The sequence below is a fragment of the Mus caroli genome, unplaced genomic scaffold, assembly GCF_978045245.1.
Source record: "Mus caroli unplaced genomic scaffold, Mus_caroli_1 scaffold_1, whole genome shotgun sequence".
Taxonomy (NCBI): domain Eukaryota; kingdom Metazoa; phylum Chordata; class Mammalia; order Rodentia; family Muridae; genus Mus; species Mus caroli.
In genome coordinates, this window is record NW_028227256.1 from 126,796,423 (window position 1) to 126,816,629 (window position 20,207).

The 20,207-nt window shown below is 39.8% G+C and overlaps 1 protein-coding gene across 1 annotated transcript; it reads left to right on the forward strand.

Moving 5' to 3' along the window:
* Nucleotides 1-9,779: 9,779 nt before the first annotated feature.
* On the forward strand, nucleotides 9,780-10,225 carry LOC110302142 (elongin-B). Its single transcript, XM_021172943.2, has one exon. It carries the CDS (start codon nucleotides 9,802-9,804, stop codon nucleotides 10,156-10,158), a length of 357 nt encoding a protein of 118 aa, XP_021028602.1. The 5' UTR covers nucleotides 9,780-9,801; the 3' UTR covers nucleotides 10,159-10,225.
* Nucleotides 10,226-20,207: the final 9,982 nt, after the last annotated feature.

Genomic DNA, 20,207 nt, shown 5'->3' on the forward strand with positions numbered 1-20,207 from the left:
CATTAAAATTTAAAATATCTATTAAATAAAACATCATTAAAGAAAATGGTAAACCAAGTAGCAGGAGAAAATTTACATATACATTTTATACATACACACACTTATATGCATATATATATACTTTTTTATATATGTGTGTACATATATGTATATATGTACATATATATTATACATACATACATACATACATACATACATACATACATACATACATACATACATCTGGAATATATGGAGAACTGTCATTATTAAAGGAAAAATAAGCCAAAACATGAAAAAACTGACTAGGTAGATTTTTTTTTATTTCATTTAATTGTATTCATTTTGAGATATAGCCTAACTATGAAGGTCTACAAACCAGGCTGATCTTGACTTCACAGAACTACACCTCCCTCTGCCTCTGAGTATTGGCTGAATAGGTAATTATAAAGAGAATACACTAATGTCAAAGGAGAGAGAATTTTCTAACTTACTTAAAAATATTGAAATTGAAGTAGATAGAATGCCTTAGCATCAAGTTAAATGGTTATAATACAATTCAAATTTAAACATTAGCAACATTATAAAATATTGATCAAAGCATGGTATAGTGGGAATCTTGATATATCTTTAGAATCTCAGTTGAGTCAGACACTTCAAGTAAATCTCAGAGCATTTGCTCATTAAGGTGAACAAAATTCTCCCTATGACCTATTAGTTGCATTTTTATTTAATACAGGTTTATGTATACACACACACACACACAAACACATATATATATATATATATATTCATGTAAAATATATAAAATAGGATAACTATACAAGAAGATGTCAACAAGTCCATATTAATCACAAGAAATCTTATACTTTATGATCCCATATAAAATTTATCAAAAAGTGAATGATTCATATTTGATATTATGTGGTATCCACATAAGATTTGTATGTATATTATATATGAAATATAGTGTTTAAAAGCAAATACATATTTTAGCATTGTTAGAAATCATACAATTAGAATTAAATTCCTACAGTGTAAAGACATATGTGCAATGATTCCAGTCACATGGATCAAAGAAACTGAAATAAATGTTCCTTAGTTAGAAAATATGAAGTAATAATGTGTGCACATCATAGAATATTATATGAGTGCTAATATAAACTGGTTATACCATTTAACTTGGAAAACCATCTATATAACAAGGCAAGAAGTTGAAATTGAGGAATGTATACAGAATTATCATTTTCTATAAAAATCACTAGTTGTTTTACTACATAGATATTAGTTCTATGTGTTCAATACAATATTACTGTGAAATCATCTTCAATAGCACATCTCTTCTTAGGTAAGAGGTAAGAACTGAAACACATAGCAGGAGAATCATCCAAATTTATTGTATATGCAAATATATAAAATATTAGAAGCTTTAAAGAAAGACCAAAAGATCAAAATTTCATATAAAGAAAAATTGCAGGATAACCTGGTTCTGACCATCGACATAAAACATTTAAAAAATATTGCTGTGTAGCCACACTTCCAAACCCTAACATTCTCTTTCCATACATGAAAACTGCACAACCTACAGAACCTTAGAACCACATGAACACTCCACAGGAGCCAAATAAAAACTCCATGGAGCAAATTCCCTTATGCTAACACATCAGGTACCGGAAGAAAGGCATTCCAGGCCCTATAAATACAAGGTGGGTGTGACCACATCAGAACTTCACACGTTGAAATCCATGCACAACAAGCTTAACAACTCATCATACCCGAACGTTCTAAGGGAAGCATGGCCCCTGACAATTCCTGGGCAGCTTGTCTGAACTGAAATATTGCATGCATTCCAATCTGGCTTTGAATCTAGAGACACAAGCTAGAACTTTCCCCAAGATCCCTAAGGCAACTCACGGAGAGAAGGTAAACAGCACCATCTAAGGAAGCAAGACACATTGTCTGATGCTGTAATGTGTCTTAGACTCCTGCTTTTCCATCTTTACTTGTACTTACTAGGTTAGTCAAGTCTCCGGTTGAAAAGTAATTGAGTCAAAGAACAAACGATATAAGAACTAACTGTAAGAGTTCATGGGTCTTATATGATTTCAGTGAATGTACTCAACCAAAATTGGACCTTGTTTGGAAAAAAAATAAAAACAGCTAAAGGATATTGTTACCCAGAAATCCCAAATTCTCAACATCACACATTAATGTATGATCTTTTCAGCCAATTCCATATTTCCAGATAATCCTTTAAACACTCAGTCTCTACAGGTATGGTCTTTGGCTCTCAAAATTGTAGGTATTAGGATACTAAGCTCCTCTTGCCTTGTATATGAGAGAATCCAAATCAGTCACAGGATGTTCTATCTTATTACTTACAGAACTATATTCTCATAAAATATTTACTTTTACTTCAAAATGCCAGAAATAATTTTCTCTTAGGATTAGTTTAATTACTTTCAAGAAAAATATGTTCAATGCTTTGTAAAGTTTCCCTACATTTTCTTTATTTTTCTCACATCTCATGATCAACTAACACCAATACGTTGGTCTAAGGACACTTCCAATTCTTTTGGTGTCTGTTGACATATAGCTGTATTCATCAAGGATTCTCTCTTTCCCGTTAATAGTCAACTTTTGGAGGTAAAATGAGTGTCTTCTTCATCTTTGTTTACACAGAGAAAGGGGGAGGGAGACAGACAGACAGACAGAGAGAGAGAGAGAGGTGGGGTACAGGGGGAGAAAGAGAGATCGTTCTCTCAGGGTGAATATAGCCAGGGCTCAGGGATACACTGCTGAAGGCTAGCTGACACTGATGGACCAGAGTAACCCCCTTTTATTATGAGTTCATTCCCTTGCAGGATGAATAATGAATAGATAAGAGTAAAATCTGAACAGACAACATTTGGGGGGGTCAGTTTGTTTGTTTGTTTGTTTGTTTGTTTGTTTGTTTGTTTGTGAGACAGGGTCTTTCTCTATATCCCTGTCAAGTCTGGAACTCACTGTGTAGACCAGGGTAGCCTCAGGTTTGCCACATGATCTTCCCACCTAAACTTCCCAAATGCTGGGATTACAGATGTGTGCTATTTTGCCAGGCATGCACTGAGACTCCCTTTACTTAGAGTGCTCAGATAGTATTCTAGGCACTACCACATCGCCCATTGACCAGGATGTCACTCATGTCGCGCATGTCACTGGTTATCTTTGCTTTAAGACCCTGCTGGGTGCCTGGAGGAAGTTTGACAGCTATTCCTGATTACTTACTTTTCATTTTCAAAGGCATTTGTTCTAATTTAAACAATTTTAACAGCTCCAGGGTAGACAATAGTAAGTGCCTTAGATATAAATTAAAGTCTAAAAACCTTGTTGGCCCATTTGCATGTAAGAGCCATTTGCTGAAATTATTAGGAGGGGTTACAGTAGATAGCAGAGGCACTGGCTATTTAAGACTCTCTTGGTAACTTTGACTTGGAAATGGTTACTAATGTGAATAGGAGTTTGCCAGTAACAATAACATGAGCTGGGGACATGTGCACTAGTTTTGCTGATCTGTCATCAAAAATATGATTTTTGTGTAGCATCTCTGATGATCACATACGACACAGGGAGAGAACCATACATTTTTGTCTTCACTCAGGAAAATTAGCAAATAGGTAGGCAGTTAAGCTCCCCATGAGATGTTTCTATTCTAGACATCCTTGGTTTGACAAAGAAAGCATTTCAGGATTTATGCATCTTCAGACAGAGGACCACTTGGACCAGTAAAAACGTAGAGACAATTCTGTTCTTTCCTGATCAAGGACCTGTTACTGTCCTGTGAATTCTGAGAATATGTTCCTTTACCTCACTCAAATACTTTAAGTTCTTCCATATACCAGAGGTCTCCAGCAACAGGCTTTAAATTGGCTGTGTCTGCAACAGCTCCGGAAGAGCCATCTTGGAATCTGTCAAGTCCATCTCACTTGGCAGTTCAGTGAGTGACAAATACATATGAAGTCATCATCATATCAAGGCAACATGTTTTTGGAGTTCTTTGGAAAGCAAAAATAATCACCTGAAAGCTTTAAAGGTACTTAGGTGGTTTTCTCATTTATTTTAGTTATTTAAGAGTTTCACACAATATCCTTAGATGCTATTCACCTCTCCCTTACATCGCCTAAATCCTGATCCACCCTCTGTCCTTATCCACCCAACTTTGTGCCCTTGTTTTAAAAACAGATCAAGTACACTTAATGCTTTTTATATACTTTTGGGTGTATGGTCTTCCAATGAAGCATGATTAACTCACCAGGGACCCAACCCTTAAAGAAAACTGACTCTACCTCTCCCTGTCAATTGCTAATAACTCCTTAGGTAGGGGTGGAACTTCACACCTACCTCCTCTCTCCATGCTGGGGTTTTGTCTGGCTTGAGTTTGCACAGGTCTTGTGCAAGTTGTCTCAACTGCTGGGAGTTCTTATGTGCAACTGCTATGTCTGGAATAAGCTGCTTCCCTGTTGTCTGCTGTCACCTCTGCTTTTCACAATCTTTCTACCTCCTCTTCTGCACTGACCCCTGAGCCATGGGAGTTGGGATTGTGACATGAGTGTCCCTCTTAAGGCTTTGTTTCATGCCTTAATCAGCACTCACTATAAATAGAAGCTTTTCTGATGAGGTTTAAAAGGCATGCTAATCTTTGGCTATAACAATAAATCATTAGGAGCCCCTACAACATTACATCCACTTAAGAGAATAATTGTAATGGTGTTATACACCCACCCCCCGGGGCTTATGACCTGCCTAGTTACAGGTTCTTAAGGCTTGTCAATATGAGATACAGCTTTCAACTTGTGGATCAGCCTTGAAACCTAGTCAGAAAATGGTTTGCCAGCCCATGATTTTTGTGACACTATGGTACCAATCAGCATGTCTTATCAGGCTGGTCATTGATGTGGCTCTCAGGGATCACAGCTGGATAAGACATATGATGACATTTCCTTCTAGTAGTGTCCGTAGCATCCTTTATCGATGTGAAGCACAGCAGTAGAGATGAAGCTTCCAGATCAGTACCAGCTTGACATTCCCACATTCTATGACTCGGGCCAACACCCTGCATCAGCTGACTTTTCAGTAGACTCCTCATACTTACCTCAGCTTTGAATTTGTATCACCAGCAAACACCTCCCTCCCCTTACACACACACACACACACACACACACACACACACACACTAAATCTAGATGAGATGATTTGGCTACATAACAACTCTCTGACTTTATCATACTTAAGTTTTGCTCTTCCTTGTGAAATTATGAGGTCTGTACAAATGGACACGTTACCTTTGCAGTTTTGAGATCCAGATCCAACAGCCATAAGGATGGGGCCGGCAACACCAGTATTGGCTGTGGACATGACATCCAAATTGTAATGGTGACAGTTCATTTTCCAGGCTAGTCCTGTAAGACAGTAAGTATGATGTTCAATTTTTTACAGCTAGCCTTGTGACACAAGAACCCAAAACTTTGCAGACATCTACCCTTAAAACCAAGAATTTAGAGCCCTGTCTGTGCAGACCAGAAGGACAGCATGAGTTACACTAGTCTCACTTATTGGTATAAATGTTCATTTCTAGGGATATTGTTATATTTGCAGAGGTAGATATCAGAGCCTTGACATTCTCAGGGTTATGGTATGGTAACTTTGAACCTCAATTTTTGGGGAGAGTTGAGTAAAGACTAACTTTGTCTGATGTATTTGTTTTCTGGGGTGTTATAAGAGAATATCACAGCACAAACTTGGAGCTGTAATAGTGGAAATTAATTTTGCTTACACTTGTAGAAACTTCAATTCAAAGCTCAGGATGCACATAGCTTTGGCTTCCCTGAGGCCCCACTCCTAGGCCCACAGCTGGCTGTCCTCACAGGGCCTTCCTTCCCTCCATAAGCACATCGCTGTGTAGTTTCCTTTCCTTGTGAGGATACCAGATTTATTTAACTAGATCCCCATCCTTATGACTTCATTTAAGTTTAATTTAATAAAAGGCCTGTCTCCAAATGCAGACACTCTAAGGTTCATAGATTCAATTTAATTAATTATGCTAGAATGTTTTAGAGTACAAAAGATCTACTAAATCCTAAGATACTGTGCTTACATTGGCATCTGCTATTTAAAACATTCATTTATTTATATTTATTTAATGTGTATGAGTGTTCTGTCTTCACACACACCCCTGAAGAGGGACTCAGAACCCACTACGGATGGTTGTTAGCCACCATGTGAGTACTGAGAATTGAATTCAGGACCTCTTGAAAAGCAATCAGTGCTCTTCACTGCTGAGCCATCTCTCCAGACTTTTAAAGGATTGGTCTTTGGACAGCAAGCTGTCTCAGTTAGGTAAAGGCACCTGCCACCAGGCCTAATGACGTAAGTTCAGTTCCCTAGACACACGTGATGAAAGGAGAGAAATAAGGGATCCAAAAGTTGACCTCTGACCTCCACAAGAACACTTTGACACAGACATCAAGACACACACACACATGAACATAGGTGCAGAAAATAATAAAGAAAAAGTCACGTTTTTAAAGATTGATGTTTAGTGTTTCATCCTTTTGATCTTATACGTGCATGCATATGTATGCTTACATTAATGGTAATTGCGTAAATATTTTATGAAGTATTCACATTTAACAAGTAGATGACTTACAGTCTGAATATAGATCTCAAAGAAAATTGCATTTTACTATTAAGATTACATAGTCACTTCATTCCCGATAGATCTATTTTATGAAAAGCATTAAAAGAAAACAGCCTTAGTCCTGAAATAGCCAAGAAACCCACATACCCAAGCAGCTAAATTTCTCTCTACATCATCCATTTCATAGAAGAAATAAAAAGAAAACTTCAATATCCACGATAATGCAGCCCTTACAGCTTCTGCGTATAAATATTTCGACTACACTTACATCATCATTGGTATGATCCCCTATGGTGAATTTTAATGCTTAGTATATGAGAAAAATACTAAAAGCTCGTTATTATTTTCCAAAGACTTAGTTAAAATTGGTTTTCGATACTGACCAGATGTTCCTTCTTCCTTCTTACTCATTTCCTCCTACTGTGTGACACATCCTCAGCCTGTCTCTAAGTCAAGGGATTTGCTATGCACCCTGTATTGTGGAGCCCAATTCATCAATGAGAGGTAGAAATGCCGAGCCTGAGTGAACAAATTTGCTGCATGACAGAGCTGTTGTCTTTCTCGACAGAAGCGGTTCCAATCCCCTGTTTAATGCGATCAGAGAGGAAGTCTGTGAACTGTTTGAATTGGAATGAAAAACCATAATGACAACGTTTATAACATCTGTCACATTAGATTTGCTTGGTCTGTATATCTCTCTCTGGAATAATAGTGATTTATACAAATTGCTTCTCACTGCAATTTATATCCATGTAAAGATGCCACCAGATATATGGAGGATTTTATTTGCTTCGAACTGAATGTCTGTTTAATTGTATTTGCCACTAAATGAAAATACTACCCTCTGGCATATCTGTTCAGATATAATGGTTAATTTATTTTTTTAGTTTTATAACTTCATCCTCTCCTACTTGTTAGGCACTTGAATGCATAACTTTTCCTTTTCTCAGATATGCATTTATGTATATGAGACACCTTCATCTCACAAGCCTACTAGTGATAATTTTATTGTCCTAGGAACTTCTTTGCCTAGGCAGCTATTTCTTCCCTTGTGGAGGACAGAAACCCTCTATGGGCTAGTTTTACAATAGCAATTATTCCATTGCAGAGGGCAGGGTTTAGTTTTGTCCTGTGGAGGGTGTTTGATGGCAGGGGATATTTTTTGTCATGACAAGCACTGAACAGTGTTTTATTCTCATATAGAGAATAAAGATGCTGTTAACCACACTACAGCTCACAAGACAGTTTCCACAATACCCAGTCATCATGTCAGTAGTGCAGATGTTGATAAACTTTGAAAGACATGACTATGTCTGTAGTACAATAGTGTTGCACTATTCTGGCCTGCCCATATAATCCCAGACATGTCCACTGTGAGGAAACGACTATTTGTAATTCAGAGATTAGCTGGCTGACTGTGTACCATGCAGGTGAGTATCCAGAAAACCTCACTGTTTTTCCACTTGGTTCTTTAGGGGTCTTGAATCCCTTCTGACTACTTCTATACTGCTCCCTATAGAGAGAGCTCAGTGGACTTCCTTTCCTCAGAGACTCCTCAAGGAAAAAGAATGGAAGAAAATTCTGTATTGTTACACTGAGAGATCAGAACATCTCATAAATCATCCCCATCATCTCCCACCTCACTGTCGTGATACTTTCAAAAGACACAATGATCCTCTACTTCTGCCATCTCTCTTTCCTGAATCACTCCTTAGCTCTTCAGACATCACCATCATCTTGCTCTCCTGAAATAACTCCTTGCCCTTTCACCTCTACCCTCATAATCCTCCCCTCCCCCATACCACCACTATGCTCCCCCACCTCCAACACAATCTTCCTCTCTTGAAGCATCTGTCCATTATCCTATCTGGAAATCACCAGTTTCTATGAATTGCACAGTTGATTTGGTTATTTTTTTTTCCTTTTTCATTTTTTTCAGTGATAAATGAACTTCATGTTTTGTAGAAGGAAATGGGTCATGTTTTACATATGTTTTGTTTATTTGTTTGTTTTGTTTTTTCAAGAGCAATCAACATAGGCTACTGCAGGCCATACTTTTTGGTAGCTGTCATTTTTAAATGGCAACCTGTTCAATCCTGTATCTTCAGGCATAGTAGGACACTAATTTAACACATAAAGTCAAGTTCATCTACCGTTACCAGATTCCTCATGTATAAGTTTTTTTTTATTTTACAAACTTGCCAAAAAGAAAAAGAAAACAAAAAACAATAGACTTCAGTTCATACTTTGATGTTTTCTGTTCATACACATTTTCCTATGTAGTATGTTTACTGTACAATTTTTATGTGCGTTTTATGTTCATCAAGCTGTCTGTTTCTTGAGCCCTCTGCTTCTCGGGAGAAACAACCATGCCTGGGGTGCTATGCCTGGGCTGTGCACAACCTTGGTACTAACTGAGGAACTCTCAGCTGCCGCTGGGATACCTACATCACCACTGACCCCAGTGCTGATGGACCATCAGGAAAAAGGAGACAAAGACTCAGAACAACAAGAAGTCTAGGACACAAGGAAGTCAGTGTCCACTGGACATGACTAGACTACTGTGCTGAACTCACAGCAGCTATAGTCGCCTGTACAAGACCTGCATAAGATCAAGCCAGTCAGCATTCCAGCATAGAGGGGCCTGAGAATATATTGACAGTTAATCGCATCTGAAGGAAGAAGAGTCAGTTTATTTTTGAGGATGTGACTCTGGCAAGTCACTCTGATAGATGGTTCCATATTCATGAGCATATGACTATCACAAACTGATGGATGGGTTATGAAAAAAATAACAAAAACAAGAAGTTGAGAAGGAGTGGGAACTTGGGATGGATCTGGGCAGTTACGGGGATGAGCAGAGGTAATATGTATACATGTGTAGGATTATCAAGGAATTAAATGTGATGTTTTAAAAATCAATAGTTCACAAATACAAATTATTCACAGCTACAGGGTTACGAAGTTCAGAGGTAGATGCAAGCATAGGCAGTCTCCCACTAATCACTTGACTTGAGGCTGAGTAAGGAGACTCTGCTCAAGTGGGGTCATAGGGTCAGACTCTAACAAGAGGAAAGCAAAAAGAAAGGAAAGAAAACAAATTAGAAAAAAACCACTTGGGCGTCGAGCCAGAAGCAGCCGCCGGGATGGACGTGTTTCTCATGATCCGGCGCCACAAGACCACCATTTTTACGGACGCCAAGGAGTCGAGCACCGTGTTCGAACTGAAGCGCATAGTCGAGGGCATCCTCAAGCGGCCTCCGGAGGAGCAGCGGCTTTACAAGGATGACCAGCTCCTTGATGATGGCAAAACTCTGGGCGAGTGTGGCTTCACTAGCCAGACAGCACGGCCACAGGCCCCAGCCACAGTGGGCCTGGCCTTCCGAGCAGATGACACCTTCGAAGCTCTCCGCATTGAGCCCTTCTCCAGCCCTCCAGAACTTCCAGATGTGATGAAGCCACAGGATTCTGGAGGCAGTGCCAATGAACAAGCTGTGCAGTGAGGGCCTAGGCCTACCCCCTAGAGACCCATTCCCCCAATAAAAAAAAATTTGGCTGTCTAAAAAAAAAAAAAAAAAAAGAAAAGAAAGAAAAAAACCACTTGAACCAATTGCATCCATCTTCCATACCAAATTAATTAACTTTCATGAAGACATGTTCCCCATCCATTTTCTTTCAAAGAAAACTCACATCTCCTGGATTTGAGATTCTCCCAATTCTCCCAATGGCTCTGACTTGCTTTTCTTCAGTAGCATTTATTCTCTCCCTCACAGAGTCTTATTCTACCTGATGCTCTACCCCTACCCACCATCCCTGCCTCCATGGATTCCTCAGCTTTTCTACCCTCTAAGACCATTCATTGATGCAGAAGCAGGGCAATAATAGTCTGTCTGTCAGACAGACCCTATGAAGTACCGACTGTATGGTGTTTTAAAAGAAGATACCTAAAACCAGCAAGTTTCAAAAAAAATAGAGAGGATTAATTTCTTGAGGAAATATCTAGTAATTCTATATCTGTGTCTTACATTTCTGCCATTGTCAATAGGTCTGGAATTTTCTGACCTCTCCTTACTTAATCTCCACTACTGATACGAAAATTACAGTCACCGTGTCACCTCTACTTTGTTTTTGATGTCCTTTAAGAATGAAGCTAATAGAAATTAATGCAACCTTTATTATAACATCACTAAGAAAAGTTAGAAAATAAAATGACCTTGTATGATTGAGGAAACAAAGATGCAGTAAAATATTATTTTATATTTAAGCAATTATTCCTCATCAAAGAAATGAAAATGAACAAATAAAAGTTAATATATAAGAAATGAATAGAGCTGATGTCCACGATATCAAAGCCAGTTTCAACATGCTATCCCGTTAATTACTTTGCTGGATGTCAGGAGAAGGGTAGTGCTCTCTCCATTAGAGAGAAGGCATTTGAGGAGGACAAATACGCTGCCTCAGATCGCATGAAGATGAAAGTGTTTAGCAGTGTGGCAGGAGTCCATGCTGAGTGACTGAGGAAAAACTCCAAGTACTTCCCATAGAACATAGCATGTATTTAATCACAAGTGGATTTATTATATAACTAATTGTCACAGAGTCAGTCATGTTCTGTTTACATTATCTAATGAAAGCCACTGTAAAAGTCACTCTATTTTAGTCCTATAGGAATGTGCTTTCTGTCATATGCTGTTGCAAAACTAAAAGGCAGACAAATTTCTGGGGTTTTTTTTCCTTTCTTTACAAATGCATATGGGAATCCATGATCACAAAAGACCACAGAGCAAAATCTGTTGAAAGAAAACACCCTGGGGAGAAGAGCAAACTGCAGATACGGCATGCTGGACCTCATCAGAATAAAGGTGAGTTTTGCTTGACCTTTCTCCTTGATGCTCATCTCACTGTTGACCACACACAGCAAGCCTTTGCCCCTGTGGAGTTCACACACTACATTTCCCTGGCTTTCATTGTGAAGTTGAACCTGGCAACCATTGTTTATAGGCAATTTTATCCTGCTGAGTGTGGAGAACCTTGGTGTGCCTAAGAGCATTTACTAGCTGTTCAATATGTTTGATGTTAATTAAGGGATACCTTGTAGTATTCAATTAAAAGACTTTTGGTCTTACTGCTGGTTATGCGGTGAATGAGAAATGAGAACTTGGGAATCTGATTTAGATTAGGGTTGACAAAAAGATTTATTTACATACATATAACACACACATGTCACACACACACATGTTACACATCTCACACACACATCACACATGCACACATCACATACACATGCACACATCACACACACATCATACACATGCATCACACACATACTTCACATACATCATACAACTCACACACAGAGAACACAAACACACACACACACACATACACACATGCATGCATCATATTAGGACCTAGGTAAAATATTAAGGCCTAAATGGAATGTTAAGGCCTAGGTAACTGTTACCTGAATTGCCTGCCATTATAAGGAAACTTTCTCATATGTTTCTGCTGTTACTAGGAAACTTCCTAATGCCAAGACTGATTAGATATTCTGTTATGTTCTGTACCCTTGGAAACCAATCATAATATCAGTCAGTAGAACTGTTTTGTATAGTTACCCACAATAAGCTTGGACCTGAATCAGCCACCCAACAGTACTTCCTGCACCTATGAGCATTTATCGCATTTGCCTTTATAAGTTGCCCCTGAGAGAGACCTCAACATAAGAGAGACACCTGCACCAATATAAAAAACTATTTGGAATAAGATTTTCATTTTGAATAATGGTCTAGTAAAGTTTAAGTTCCCAAGACCTCCCTGGAAACTGGCATCGTACTTGGCAGAAAGAGACATGTATGTGAGAAACTGAAATTCCTGGTTAGCAAGTTAAGACGTGAATGTTAGACAAGTCTCATCCTGGTTGACAAGTTAGGACATGAATATTAGACAAGGCAAGTTCCCTACCACAGTTGAATACACCAACCAATGGATGCAAGATATGTGTACAACGAAGACATCTTGCTAAGGAAATTCCCTATCCCTAACTCCTGATTGGTGAAATAACTTGACAGATACCTGTGGATTGGGGGCTTAAAAACCACATAGGGTCTTAACTCAGGGTCCTGATTCAGTTCCCAAACCTGGACCATGGCCCTGGCCGACCAGTCCTGGATCATATACTTAATAAACTTATCTCTGCCTGAGATCGTTGTTCATGTGGTTTGTGAGGCAATCCCTGAACAACAACACATTGTACACAGGTGTGCACACACACACACCACAACACCCACACAAACACACACACACGCACACACGCGCACGCACACACACAATGGAGTTACTTTTTCTAGTAAGTACTTAAGCTAGTTGCCTGTTTGTGGAGACTTGTTGGCTAGCATAGACACGGTATTTTTAAATTGCTGTGGCAAATATTGCTAATTGTTATCTGCTCTCCATTTCTCCCATAAAACACAGAACTCTGGTTTTATGTAGAGTGATGCTATTTCTCCTCCATGACTTTCTCATGACATCCTTTGTGTGTGTTATTCCCAGTGTGACACACCCAAAAGAGCTACATGCTAGTTATAGCACAAAGTCATCCAGGGGCAGTTGCTCTTATCCATCTCCTTATTGTCTGTGTGGAAAATAAGACAGCTTGAGTTCTTCAAATCACTTTTGTCCATGAAGCAGACTTAAAAATAAAAGGACTGGAGTAAAGATATGTTAGGAAAGTAGGTCCCAACCTTCCTAACGCTGCCACCCCTTAATACAGTGCCTCATGCTGTGGGAACCCCCAACTGTAAAATTATTTTCATTGTGTAACTGTAATTTGCCACAGTTACAAATCATAATGTAAATCTCTGTGTTTTATTGATGGTCTTGGACAACCCCTGTGAAAGGGGCATTTGACTCCCAAAGGGGAAATGACCCACAGGCTGAGAACCACTGTATTAGGAGACCACTGAGAATTATGCAGGTAAGCAATTCATTAGCTCATCATAATAGCCTGAGTTGTTTCAGTTGCAAAACATAAGGATTCTTACTAGTTTTAAAATCAAGGCATTCTGTTTACAAATGATTCACTCTTCCAGAGGTTTGTGGACATGTATGCCCCTGATACAAGTGGTATATTAAAATATTTTATACACGTGGCTCTTATTTAAAAGATAGTTTGCCTATTTATATTTGTATATGTCAATTTTTCAACCACCCTCATTTCAAGTCTATCAAATGCAAAGACAAATGAAGATTTTAGCAAATGTTTAATTGCATTTTCAGCAAATACTAAAATTTAAACGTTATTTTGATAAAGCAGTTAACATAAGTACTCTTTTAAAAATAGTTAGATCTATAACATAATGTACTATAAAGTGAGCACATTATTGCATACTAGACATTTAGATCTTATTCACATTGTGTAATTGAAACTTTATGCCCATTTAGTTAACTCCTGTTTTTCTTCCTGTTACTCCCAGAAACTCTCAATCCTCTCTGAACTTTTTAGTCTGGCTAATTCAAATATGTCATATTAGCAGAATCATACAGAGTCTGTCTTCCTGTGGTGGACTTTATCAGTTAGAAAAGTGTCCTAAAGCTGTATCATTTCAGAATGCCTTTCTTTTGAAAGGCTTTAAAAGATTTCTGTTTATGTCCACACCACGGTTTCTTTATCCATCTAACTACTGGCAAACAATTATTCTCATATCTTTGCAATTGCTATTAGTGCTACAGTGTTCCTGGGGATGGGAATATCTTCAAAATCCTCTAGTAATCGCTAAATCTCTACTTCTATATATAGTCTTTAAGCTTTTACATTTAAGCAAGAACAAACAGTGCCTGTCCTATTAAGCCTGATGTATTCTACTTAACATAATGCTCTCCCAGCTCATCCACATGGATACAGCTGGCTTCATGGATGAATGATAGTCCCCTGGCTGTAGGCAGCATGCTACTATATTCATCCACCTACGGACATGATACGGAATTGTGTCTTTGCTGACTGCGACGAGTATCACAATGAGCCCGAGGATGCAGATTCCTCTTTGATGGACTGGCTTCCTTTCTTTTGGCTTATAGTCTCAGATCTGGGTCTTTCTAACTCTAGAGTTCTAAGAACTTCCATTTGTTCTCAGAAAGGCTATGCTAACCCACACCCCCATGAATAGCAAATACATGAAAGTTTCTCTTTCTTGAGATCCACATTCTCACATTGTCTTTGCAATAAACAGCATTCCAACTGAAGTGAGGGGCTCTCTCATGACTTCAAGTTCAATTCTCCTAATGATTATGACATTGAGGTTTTCTATGTAGTTATTGGCCAGGTACTTGTATATCTCCAACTAAGAAATGTTTGTTCAGATAATGTGCCCATTTCTCAATAGAATTTTTATTTTTCTGATACTAGACTGAGATTCCTATATTTTTGAAATATTAATCTCTTTTTCATGAATACTCTGCAAAATACCTTTCTCCCATTCTGCAGTTTATCTCTTTACTCTGTTGAATTCTCTGCTGTGTAAAAACCATTTAGTTTAATGCAGCTCGATTTATCACTTTTTGCCTTTGTTGTCTGTATTTTGAGGATTATATATAAAAAATGTTTACACAGGCCCACAGCCACAAGAATTTAAGTCTTTTTATTTGTATATTCCTGGCTGGTCAGAATGCTTGGGAAACTTTTCTTAAATAGCATGTGCACAGAAGCTAGGCTGGCCCCACTGAGTCCTGCTGCCAGCTGACCAACTCAGGTACCATATGGGCTCTGATCCAGGGCTTTAAGTTGGTCCACCCCAACATCCAACCCATCTGCAAGCTGCTGGAGTACATGAAGGAGTCATTCTTCATTCTTCATTCAAGAAGAATGAAGACCAAAGTGTGGACACTGTGCCCCTTCTTAGAATTGGGAACAAAACACCCAGGGAAGGAGTTACAGAGACAAAGTTCGTAGCTGTGATGAAAGGATGGACCATTTAGAGACTGCCGTATCCAGGGATCCATCCCATAAGCAGCTTCTAAACGCTGACACCATTGCATACACTAGCAAGATTTTGCTGAAAGGACCCAAATATAGCTGTCTCTTGTGAGAGGATGCCGGGGCCTAGCAAACACAGGAGTGGATGTTCACAGTCAGCTATTGGATGTATCACAGGGCTCCCAATGGAGAAGCTAGAGAAAGTACCCAAGGAGCTAAAGGGATCTGCAACCCTATTGTTGGAACAACATGAAGTACTAACCAGAACCCCGGAGCTCTTGTCTCTAGCTGCATATGTATCGAAAGATGGCCTAGTCGGCCATCACTGGAAAGAGAGGCCCATTGGACTTGCAAACTTTATATGCCCCAATATAGGGGAATGCCAGGGCCAAAAGAATGGGAATGGGTGGGTAGGGAAGTGGGGGGCGCTATGGGGGACTTTTGGGATAGCATTGGAAATGTAACTGAGGAAAATATGTAATAAAAATATTAAAAATTAAAAAAAATCGGAAAAAAAAAAGCTGCAGGACTCTGGCAGCTGCAGAATATCCAAAACAAGTCTCAGTAATGGTCCAGTATTCATGGTGCTTCAGAGGGAAGAAACTTTGAACCAGACCAGTGACTCATCACCATGAACATTTGCAATGCACACACACTGAGGTTTCCAATGCCACTACAACAACATTCTGTGAAGAGGTGGAAAAGTGAGAGAAATGAAGAGGTGAGCAGTGGAGAAAGGCTGAACTAGAGATGCAACTGTGGTGATAGATGTGAGCAAAGCCTTCAATGAACAGGGAAGCATGTTGTTGCCTCCCACCATTGTTGCAGGTGATGTACTGCTGTCTGGAGCTTGCACTCCAACTCATCCCGAACATATTACCTTGTTTCTGAACAAGGATAGGATGTCCAGGATGAAGAATGTATAATTTTTCTGGATTGGACCTCCTTAAGATACCTCTAGGGTCTGTGGTGCCCCTGGAGGCCACTTTGGTATCTGTGGTTCACTGCCCCAGGCTGTGTTGAAGCTGGAGGTTCCTGTGGCTATCCATGGTCTATGCTGCCTCCAAGGGCCATGTCTAGGTTCATGGTTGTACTGTGGCAAAGGGCCTTGTTGATATCCCTGGTCTGTGTTTCCACCTGTGGTTCCACCAGGTCCATGGCACATGCTGACACTGGAGACGATGCATAAGTCCATGTTTCATGCTCCAGCTGACTGTAAAGGGTAAGGAAGCTACTTTTGCCATGGTATTGATGTCTTCTAACTCACAGTTGAGAAAGAAGGGCATAGGAGGCTTCTGTAACAGCTACCTCCACCTCAACCCCACTCTCCAAAAGTAACAGCTGAGACAGCCACCAAAGAGAACTCTTAAAAACTGTGATATGGATGGTGACGTGTAGCTCTCCACAATTGATGGCAGGGTTGTTGGGAGTCAGGGGATGGAGACTCAGTTTTCTTTCAGGGGCTGGCTAGCAGAAGTTTCACCATGCTCCAGTGAATAAGTATTACTCACAAATTAGACTCGTTGGATTTCTTTTTCTTTTTATTCTTCTTTTTTAGGGGTGGGAGGTCACAAGAGTAGGGGACAGACCTGGGAGGACTGGGAAGTGAGTGTGCTCAGGGCTCATAATTGGAAATTCATAAATAATCACTACAAAATATTATGAAAAGCTCATGTGCGCAATGCATAATCCCAGCAAACTAGTCTGCAAAGCCTGTAGGAGATCAGGTCTGTGGGAGACAGAACGGTGGCCTCTGAAGATGTTCATTCCTAGTCCTTGGAATCTGTAAATAGGACACCTTACACAATGAAGTGTGCTGAGCAGATGTGGTGAAGATAAAATCATGCTTCACTGTCTTTCTGAGGCCAATTCACTCGCACAGATCCTAAGGAATAGAAGGAAAAGAAGATGTGACCTTGGAAGCAAGGTTCAGAGTAGCATAGTACTACCATGCCAGCCTTAGCGGTCACCCAAAGAATGCTGACTAATCTTTTGGAATGCTTTGGGCTTTGGCAAGCTGAGCAACCATTTCATTTCCCAGGATGCAAAGGTTCTAGTCATCATTAAATAATCTTAATGATCCCTTTACTTTGTCTTCACCCTGCAAGATTTCTATAATGTGTGCATTATTCCTGGACATGACATCCCTCACATTTCTTTCAGTCTCAGGTTGACCTTTTTATTACGCAGGATGTTCTAGCCTTCTGAGCCTTCCCTCTGATTGAGCCACTGTTGAACCTCATTAGTGAGTTTGTCTTCTCAGTACTTATGTTCTTCACTGACGTCCTTTCTGTTTGGTATGCCACTGTATTTTCCACCTCTGAGCTGAAATCCTGCTTGTGTTCTGCTGTACTGACCCCAGTGGACGCCTTTATAATTGTCCACTCGAGTCCCTTCAGGTAGGTTATATGACTCATCACCATTACTGATGGTTTATAGGTAATTTTTTATGAGTTTTATAATCTATTACCCTATGGTTACAACCCAGCCTCAGGAGATTGCCTTTACCAGCCAGTATGTCCAGAGATTCTAATAGCCCCTAAAATTCTTTGTGCTACTTCAGCCTGATCTTCTGTTTTTAGCAGCTCCCCGGGCATCTACATTATTCTCTACTCTTCCAGGGCTGTAAGTGGTACTGAAACCAACTCTTCAAATCACATTATCCAAAAGTGCATCACTGGACACTCTTGGTGAATATGTCTAAAGGCGATGAGCTAAAACTTGTGATTTTCTGCCCACTATCTCTGTACCAGGCTGAGTAGAAACACCATGATAGCGGGACACATGCTAGATCAAGTAACTCTTGTTTCCCAATGTTTTCCAAGGGGCTGGAACATTTTTCTTTCTATTACAAGAACAGATAAGCCCTTTGTGCAACTCTGAGAATAGCTGTGGCCTTGGACAGAGTCTCTTTCCCTTACAGAAAGAAAACATGGTCTCCTTGCCTCTTCCCCCCTTGCTCCCCCTCTCTCCCCATCACCTTCCCCCCTCCCTCCACATGGTCATGGTCTCTACTTCTCTACTCTCTCCTTCTCGGGCCTTTCTCTGCCTCTGCTACTCTCTTAACTTCCCTCCCTATGCCCTAAATAAACTCTATTCTATACTATGCCGGTGTGTCTGGTCCCTCAGGGGGAAAGGATGCCTTGGTATGGGTCCACTGAGGCACCCCCTTCCCCCACACCCCACCAGAATATATTCTTATAGCTCTTTCTCTTTTTATGATCACAACAAACAACAACGTGGAAATGTAAGCTGAATAAATCCTCTCCTCCCCAACTTGCTTCTTGGTCATGATGTTTGTGCAAGAATAGAAACCCTGACTAAGACACAGCCCAAATTCCAGGTTTAGCTCCAGCCCTTGCACAAGCTCCACCTACCTCTAGATGCCCCTCTACTCTTTAGGGGCCTGGAAAGCATGCTCCACCTCGGCTTCTGAAATGCTGGAATTACAGTAGTAGAGCATCACACCCAGCCGAGGAAAGGCTCCTTAAGATAGGTGTGTGCATTAGGTCCATGCAGTTTAACTCACAGTTGCCTCCTCCCTCCCTCTCATACAGAGCATGGAGACTGAACAAGAACAGATTTCTCCTTACCAGGAAGTGAAAGCAAGGACAGTAGGAGAACCTGGGTGCAGATTACCATCAAACAGCAGATGTGGGCCTGCAAATTCGACATGGGAACCTTCCATTGTACGTGCAAACCAGAAATCCAAACTTACTTAAGTTACCTGCAGCCAAGGAAAAAATTCAGGTACTAAATTCCAAGGTTGTAGGCAAACAAAGAAAGAAAGAAACTGAAGTGCATGTTGAGTGGGGTCCAGGCATTTTCCAGCTCTGTCTTCATGACTGCCTGCAGCACCTCTAGGTGTGAGTTGCAAGATCTTCTTCCCCCTTTATTTCTCTAATCTTGAGAGAAGTAGCCATCCTCTCTTTCCCTCAGTCCTTTAACAAAGGCATGCCCTCAGGGAACTATTGCCTTAGCATATCACCCATGAACAGTTTAGAGACTGGCTTCTACTTTTAGTTCCTGCCCTAACTTCCAACCCAGGTTTTCCTTAGCATCTCATTATCTCCTTCTCCTCCTCTCCTCTCTGCTTTTATGTGACATCTTACCTTTGTCTGCCTTTGTGTGCTTCTTATTTAATCAATGATTTCATTTTATGATTTTTTAGAATACAACTGTAAAGATTCAGTTTTCTTTCTTTTCGTACACACGCACAAAACAACTACACATACACACACATGCACACTTACACATGTTCACACACATGCATACACACACATGCACACACCAACACTTGTGCACATGCACGATATGAACACATGCATACATGTCACATGCCCATACATGTTCATGCACACATGCATGCACACACATGCACAAACAGATATGCATACATTCATGTACTCACACACATCTGCTTGCATTCTTCCTACTGAAATTGTAGGAAATGTGAAGAACTATTTTAATAGTTTAATGACCAAACACAATAACTGATGACTAATTTGCTTTTAGTAAATACATAATTAGTCTTGGGCAGTGTTCTCTACAGGGAATATTGCTAACAAAATGGTTTTTTAA

What these genes read in the sequence shown, in the direction of transcription:
- LOC110302142 (XM_021172943.2), top strand. Translation starts at nt 9,802, where the DNA reads ATGGACGTGTTTCTCATGATCCGGCGCCACAAGACCACCATTTTTACG.